Consider the following 8,485-nt stretch of genomic DNA (forward strand, 5'->3'; position numbering starts at 1 on the left):
CCTTTCTTGTCTCTTTGTATATTGGGCATTTCTTGGTAGGATGCCCCAATTTCTTGCTCATGAGACAAGCACTATGTCCATCACTCTTCATTTGCTTGGCCTCCTTGGTAGAAGCCTTTTGATTGGCGACTTCAACCTTGTCAGCCCAACTCTTGTGTAGACACATAGCCCACTCATGTCCATACAATCCACAACCATAGCACATCCTGTTTCCATGTTTCTTGCTCTTGGTTGTGTTGGCCTTGCTTGAGATGTGATTCTTTTGTTGGGCTTTGGAGGAAGCAAGGTTTGAACCCTTCTCAAGCTTCTTCACCATGTTATCATGGTTATCTTGAGAAGGTTATGCTTTCTCCTTACCCTTCAACCGAATCACATCTTCCTTTAATCTTTGCACTTCTTCTTTGAGCTCTTGTTTTCTATAAGATTTAGCTCAATCGAAGATTGGCTTGCTTGAGGAGCACACTCATTAGTACAAGAAACATTTAATTGAGATGGTGTACTAGTGAGTGAATGTATGAGAGGTTGAGAGGATTTTACCGATGTGATCACAACCTCATGTGCTACCTCAAGCATAATGCTTGATTCTACTAATTCTTCATGAGAGCACTTTAGATGAACATAATTAGCTTGTAGCACATTATACTTGCTTGATTGTTCATCTAGCCTAGCCTTGAGCTCAAAGTTTTCCTTCTCTAGTTGTGAAACACTAGAAGAGGAGTTAGTAACTAAAGCATGCTCAATCGACAATTTATCATACCTCTCATTTATTGCCTTTAGCTCTTGCAATTTGGAGATGAGAAACTTTTCTTGATTTTGAAGCGATTGCTCTTGCTTCTCAATCTCTTCTTCAAGCTTATCATTCTTTTCGACTATCTTCATGATGATGAACTTGTCTTTGTGGTTGAGATGATCAAGGTTGTAGTTGTCTTCAACTTCAACATCAACATCACTCTCATCTTGATCATCCACTTGTGCCTTCTCCTTTTCTTGATCTTTCTTGTTACTCTTCTTCTTGCTTTTCTTGGCCATGAGACATAAGTGATGAGTATTATGAGATGCTAAGATTGACTCATCACTTGGTCGCCACCGAGCTTGAGCATCGCTGCAAACAGCCGCTTGTTGCTCTGCTGCCTCAGGCATACCAGACACGTCCGATATGCAAACCGGACACATCCAGTATGTGCAGGCTAACAGTAGGTCATGTGCCTCTTGCACTTCTTGCTCTGGCTTGGCACTCAAGAGGTCTTGTGAGGCTTCTTCGCTGTATGAAGACGCAATGGACATTCTTTCTATTGACTCGATCTCAAGTGCATCATCATATTTGGATTTTCCATATAAATCAAAAAGTCTATTCTAAATGAGATGAGCACTCTCCGGAGGTGGTTGTCCATTGAATATTGCCTCATCTTAAACCTCTACACTTAATGTACTCAAAATGACATTAATAGCTTGAGCATTGAGTTGCACGCATATCTCTTCCTTTTTTGACAAATTTTTATAGTTGCTCCAATCAACTATAGGAAGAGGTATGCTTGCATCCACAATATGCTCAACAAGAGGGCTAATATCCCTAAAAGCATTGAGTACATTAATTGACCAAGGTAGAAAGTTTGAACCATCATTTTGGAGAAGCACCGGCTCCAACTCGATAGGCGTCGACATCCTTTTCTCACGGCGGTGAAGCTTTAGGTGAGTACCTTGCTCTGATACCAATTGAAAGGACCTAGGATGCCGCCTAGAGGGGGGGTTGAATAGGCGTTTCTGAAAATTAATACCTTTAAATGCGGAAATAATTAGTAAAGGGAGTTTCCAAATTAGAAACTCCAAATAAGAGTAATACTACCCCTCACAAGTTAGCCACAGAGTATATATGGTATAAATAATGTATCTAGAAGTTATAACCCTGCAACACAAAGTTAGAATTAAAAATAAATATTTTCAGCATAGAGCTCTAATACCAGACGTGTCCGGTAGGTATACCGGAGGTGTCCGATATTCACGACTTTAGTGGAACAGCCCCGAACTTGCTCCTTTTGATTTCTATCTTCAATCCAAACTATAGGAAACTATTAGAGATAGTAATATACACAGAGAACCTGCAGAATAGCTAGAGCAACAAAAATATCAAATGAAATACGAATTGAGACACGATATTTGTTTTACCGAAGTTCGGACTCGTTCGAGTCCTCTCCGTTGAGGGGGCTGCGGGCGATCCAGCGAAGGTCAGCTCTAGAGGGTACCACGAAGGTCACTCTAGCCGAAGTCTTTTCCAACTCCTTTTCCTCCTTCCACTAAATGATTCTGAGGCGGCGGAATCGACCGTTACAAACTTTCCATGGCACACCACAAGCTCTTAGGTGCTCTCCGGCGACGCCTAACCGTCTAGGACCGAAGAGTCCAAGAGTAACAAATGCGAATTACGAGATTGACAATATGCACAAGTGCTCAAGTGGTGACTTGCTCTGTTTTTCAAATTCTCTCTTAACCCACAAATGGATTTTGCAATTTGTATCACACACTCACTAAGAGAGGGTTTAGGAGAGTTGGCAAGGCTCAAAAACGTGTGTGTATGTCAGCAGAATCAGCAGCCCCCAAAGGTGGAGGCTTGGGGATATTTATAGCCCCCTTAAAAAACTAGCCATTTTATAGCCGTTGCAATACCGGACACGTCCGGCATGCATACCGAATACGTCTGGTATGACTTGCACTGCGCCAACGGTAACTAAGTTACAGTGAAGTTGTGAGGCATCGGAACTCCTGATGAATTCCGGAACTCCCAACCGTCAGCAAATTTGAAAAACATGTAACTCAGTTAAAGTATGTGAGGTATCGGGACTCCCGACACATGTCGGAACTTCCGACCGTTGGAACTCCCGACCCTCAAGGCTTTTGAAAACTAGACGTTGGCCTCTGGTCATGCATACCGGACACGTCCGGTATGAATACCGGACACGTCCGATATGACCAGGACAGTGAACCCTCCAAGTCAGTTAAAGTGCGAGACGTCGGAACTCCCGACCCATGCCGAGACTCCCGACCGTCGGAACTCCCGACGAACCAACCCGAGAACAATAATTTTACAGCTGCTGGACAAATACCGGACACATCCGGTATTGCTAGACCAGCAAGAAATCAGTTAGCTCTTTTGTCTCTCAAAAACTTAAAACTCACGTGGGTTGGCTTAATCACTTATGAATAATTATCTATCAACATGATGCATCCCTCTTAATAGTACGACATTTCTATCAAACTCAAGATAAAAGGAAAAATGAATTTATACCACTTGAGTTGATCTCTTTTGAATTGATGCCGTCCCTTTCAATCTTCATCAAGTAAGGGTGCTATCATGTTGATATTGATCTTTTCACTTGAGCATAGCCATCTTGAGCATGTGACTTGATTCTATTCATAAAATTTGAATAATCCCAAATGTATCAAGTCACTTCCATCAAACACTCCAATAGTGATTTGATCCTCCACATAAACATGAACATCATAGCTTGATTAGTACCTCAACTAAATGCAAGTACTTCCTTCTTCACCCTAGCTAGGTTCTTCGGCCGCCAAGCCGTCGCTTGCCCTTCACCCTTGCTTAGTACCTCGAAGCCTTTCCTTGCTATCTTCACCATCTCAAGCCATCAAGTCACATCTTGTGTTGAATCATTCATTCATGTATTGTTATCTTTTTCATTTCAATTTAGCAAGCTTCAAATATGAGACCAATCCATATGCAATCCCTTATGTCTCATTAATTATTTTTTACAAGCTTGCTTTCACATAGAACATGGAAATCCCACAATAAATAAGCCTTTACATGAAATCTATTTGCATTGTTGTCTTGTGCTTGAACTAGATTGTTTACACAACAACACATCATTTTGGCTTTCATTAAGTACCTGTGAGATAACCTATTACCTATCCACACTTAGCAAATGGGTTAGTCCTTTAATCACGTTGTCATTCAATCAACCAAAACCCACTAAAGGGCTAGATGCACTTTCACCAAGGGGCCCCAGGTATGTACGATGTATATATGTATTGACATCCACCTTCAAAGCTAGTAGCTGCTACAAAGTGCCAGACCAAGGGGGCCCAGGTATGTTATGTCAAAAATAGTCTTCCAGAAATGAGAAAAGGTGACAAAAAAGAGTAAGAAGAAATAAGTAAATGAATTAATGAGTCATAGAGTATCCATTATAAATCTTTTAAGAGTCATACAAGCTAAGAAATCTATATGAAATAATTTTTTTGCCAACCCAGTTAAGATAGAATAGCTCCTCAAGAGGAGATCCTTAAAACCCACTCTTACAGAAGTAAATGAATTAATGAGTCAGAGAGTATCCATTATAAATTTAGTACTATTGATATGATTTTTATATTAAGGGGGCCTGAGTGGTGTGGCCACGACCGCCGCCTCTGGCCTAGACGGGCTAGCTGAGGGCATGGCCGCGCTGGCAGCAAAAGGCATGAACGCGGCAGCAGAAGGTCCAGCAAAAGGTCTGGACAAGCCAGCAGAAGGCATGTCCACTGCTCTAGCCCTAGCAAGATCGCTGCTTCTAACTGCTCCTCTTTCGGCAGTAGAATGCAACCTTCCTGTTCTTGAAGTGCGGTGATGAAAATTGCACTTGCCCTTGGAGGATAAATGGCACTAAACTAAAAGGCCAAGCCACTGTGAAGGTGAATAATTTTTTTATTATTTCATTAATTCTACTTGTTATGTAAATTAATATCAATCTCATTGATTTTTTGTTTTACAGGTAATCGTCTTAGTCGATAAGCACGAGTGTGTGTCCAGCATGAGGCAGATAACTACAACTTCAAGTTGCAAGTGGGTAGCTAGCAAGGCTGTGAGTATCTTTAGAGCCAATCCAAATATTGGTGCTAAGGAATTGCAAAAGAAGTTAGAGACAGATCACAAATATCAAATTGCATATGACACTGTATGGCGGGGTAAACAAAGAGCTCTTAAAGAGGTTTATGGCAAATGGGAAGAGAGTTTTGAGCTGTTATTTAGGTGGAAGGCCAAGGTAATGAAGCGGTGCCCAGGGAGTGTCGTTGAGATTGAGGTACTTGAGGTGGATGGTCAAATATATTTCCACCGTTTTTTCTGTGCTCTTAAACCATGCATTGATGGTTTTTTATAAGGTTGTAGGCCTCATTTGAGCATAGATGCTACAACACTTAATGGAAGGTGGAATGGTCACTTGGCCGTAGCTGTAGCAGTTGATGGTCACAATTGGATGTATCCACTCGTTTATGGCTTCATAGCTTCTGAAAACACAGACAACTGGACTTGGTTCATGGAACAATTAAAGAAGGCAATAGGTGATCCTCCACTACTTGCTGTTTGTTCTGATGCTTGCAAGGGCTTAGAGAATACAGTGAAGAATGTATTCCCAAATGCAGAGCTAAGAGAATGCTTTTATCATCTTGTCAGAAATTTCAAGAAGAGATTTAGAGGGTTTGGCCAGATATATCCTGTGGCAAGGGCTTACAGAGAGGACATATTCTATGACAATATAGCAAAAATGGTAAGTGAATCAGCACAAGCAGTGAAATGGTTATAGACCAATTATAAGTTATTATGGTATAGGTGTAGTTTCAATCCAGAAATGAAGTGTGACTACATAACTAGTAATATTGTTGAGTCATTTAATATCTGGATTAAAGACCATAAAGACTTACTATTGCTGACCTTGCTGATAAGATCAGAGAAATGATCATGGTACTTTGGAACAAGAGAAGAAATATTGCATACAGGCTACTTGAAGGCAGGATATTTCTAGCTATTCTGGTTCAGCTAAAGGCAAATACTAGAGGTTTGGGACACTTGAAAATTGTACCATGTTCTAATTGGAGTGCAGAGGTGTGGGACCATAGCAGCCGAGCTGAGAGGCATATTATCAAGTTACACCAAAGGACTTGTACTTGTCTTGAATGGCAGCACACTGGTAAGCCATGTCAACATGTATTGGTCTATGTAACCCGCCATCGGGGAGTTGACCTAGAACAGTTTGTGCATGACTACCACTCGGTCAATAGATTAAGATCTGCTTATGGAAGAGAGATTGAGCCGATGACAGATAAAACACAATAACCACAAGTTGACCTATCATTTTTAGTTAGTGCACCTCTTGCTAAACTACCTGTTGGACGACAAAGGAAACTAAGAATGAAGGGATGGATGGAAGTGGACACAGGAAGAAAGGTTCCAAAGATGGTGAATTTACCAACGATGGTGAAGGTGAGAAGGGATGTGACAACGATGCAGCTCCAACTAATGGAAAGGGAAAGAAAATGATCAAAGGACCTATGACTTACAAAAAATACGGAGAAAAAGGTCATAGGCAAGCTAGTGCCAAGTGCCTACTCAATGGGACCACAAAAAAGAGGTATGAATTGATTTCCTTTATCTAGAAACTTGAATGTAAATATCAATATTAATTTATTTTACTTACTTATAGGAAGCGTAGGCAACCTAGGAAGAATGTTATAAAAGCTACTCCAACAGAATCTAGCACCCCACGGAGGCCGACTAGAGAAGAAATCCTACGGGATATTCTAGGAAGGGTCACAAGAAGGTAAGGAATATTAATACATTTATCGTACACTAATTCTTTCCATACATCTAATTGTAGTATCGTATTTATGTGCAGCAAGCTTACGATGTTATTAGGAGAGAGCACATCTTCACAAACCGACAACACTTATCCCGTGAGGATACCTACAATGGCACACCAAAAAAGATGACTCCTAAGAGAAAGCTACACATTGGATGAATTATTTTAGCTGTGATGAGATGTAAACTCATAATTTATTTGATATGACTTGAATCTTATTTGAAACAATATTATGATGTGAGATGAATTTATGTGTACTTAATATTGTGTTATATGTCTAGAATTTTACTCTAATTTTCTGAAAATTTTTATTGTATTTTTATGAATTTTAATAATGTATGACATACCCGACGACAGTGGCAAGCGTGCTAGCTAGCCTAGGCGGCGGCAGCAAACCTGCCAGCCAGGCAGGCCAGGCGGCGGCGGCAGCAGCCAGCCAGCCAGCCCAGGAGTATCAATATTGGTATAAGAAGCAAGTAAATTAAAGAGGATACCTGGCTGTAGAATATGGCCGGCCGCTATAGTACGTATATGGACGGCAAGAGATGATCCAGTAACGATGGCAAGCGTGCCAGCCAGCCTACCCAGGAGGCGGCGGCAGCCAGCCTGCCAGCCCAGGCCAGGCGGCGACGGCAGCCGCCAGGCAGCCCACGCACCTACCTGCCCACTCTTACGTGAATATGGCCGAAGGGCAATACGGTCATCCCATAGCAAAATACATGTATTTGAAATGAGAAAAGTGATTAAAAGGATCAAATGTCATGTAAAACAAAATATCAATGTTTCAAATGTTGTTTTAGCGAAATCGACGATTGAAGTCCTATAATAACGAAGCCTATTATTTCGCGTCATACAGTAGCAATTTTCTCACCCCACGTCATGCCGTTCCGAGGAAGCGAAGCGGACGAGAATGGCTTGCCGGCTGCCGCAATCCTGGGCTGCTGAATAGCTGATCAAATGGATTCGATGCATCAATTAAATTGCATGGAACAGTCTACAGCGCCGGCGCCCATGGCAGCCCATAGCTCTAGCAGCGAGGGAATCGCTCCTGACGCCCACAACTTGTTCTAGAATGCCTGCAAAAGCTGTTTGTTTCTTATGTTGATTCAAGTACACATGTTCTATGAGTTATTAGTGAGTACTGAACCTTTGAATACGCCTAGCACGTGGAATCTGTCTTGCTGAATGTTTTCAATATTCAAGCAAATAGTGCTACGATCCCAGTGTTAATATCCTAGTGCCTATATAGGAGCCAGTCAGCCAGACAGGGGCATGTTTTGGCGCCACAACAGTCAGGTAGAGAGTGGCACAGGAGTAAAACGAAACTTCAACTCGTTTCTCTGGCCTGGGGGCTGTTATGTTTTTTCGCAGCTCCGTTAGCCACCGTTAGCAGCGAATGTGGATGGAATGACGTGGAGGGCAAAAAAGTTCCGACCAGTGGCACATATGATTGTTCAAACTTTTTAACGACTAATGAGTAATTACGAACTTTTATAATAAACACAGGTAAAAGACTCTGTGTAAAAAGCACATCCGCCAGGCGCCAGCTATAAAATCTCAAACACAGCCACAATCCGCCTGTGCTCGAAAACTATATCAACACCCATCACCCGTAGATGCTCCAAAAATATCCATTGACATACCCGCAAATTCGCCAGAATATTAAACATGTATAAAAAAGTTTCCTGGTATATAGATATAAAACACTCAAACTCAATATTACATATGATATTATCTACACCACAAATCACACATTGTGATGTGATATGATAGAATATAAATGAGATCCTATAGAACTCAATTAGTTGACATGCACGTGTGACACACACGTATCTATAATTGTGAAAATAATTGATAACCTATTA

At 41.4% G+C, this 8,485-nt stretch overlaps 1 protein-coding gene across 1 annotated transcript; it reads left to right on the forward strand.

The window, feature by feature from the left end:
• Positions 1-4,442: 4,442 nt before the first annotated feature.
• LOC136524116 (uncharacterized) lies at positions 4,443-5,567 on the forward strand. Its single transcript, XM_066517583.1, has 3 exons — positions 4,443-4,604; positions 4,758-5,082; positions 5,146-5,567. Exons 1-3 carry the CDS (start codon positions 4,443-4,445, stop codon positions 5,565-5,567), a joined length of 909 nt encoding a protein of 302 aa, XP_066373680.1.
• The last annotated feature ends 2,918 nt before the right edge of the window (positions 5,568-8,485 follow it).

This window comes from Miscanthus floridulus, chromosome 18 (assembly GCF_019320115.1).
Source record: "Miscanthus floridulus cultivar M001 chromosome 18, ASM1932011v1, whole genome shotgun sequence".
Lineage (NCBI taxonomy): Eukaryota > Viridiplantae > Streptophyta > Magnoliopsida > Poales > Poaceae > Miscanthus > Miscanthus floridulus.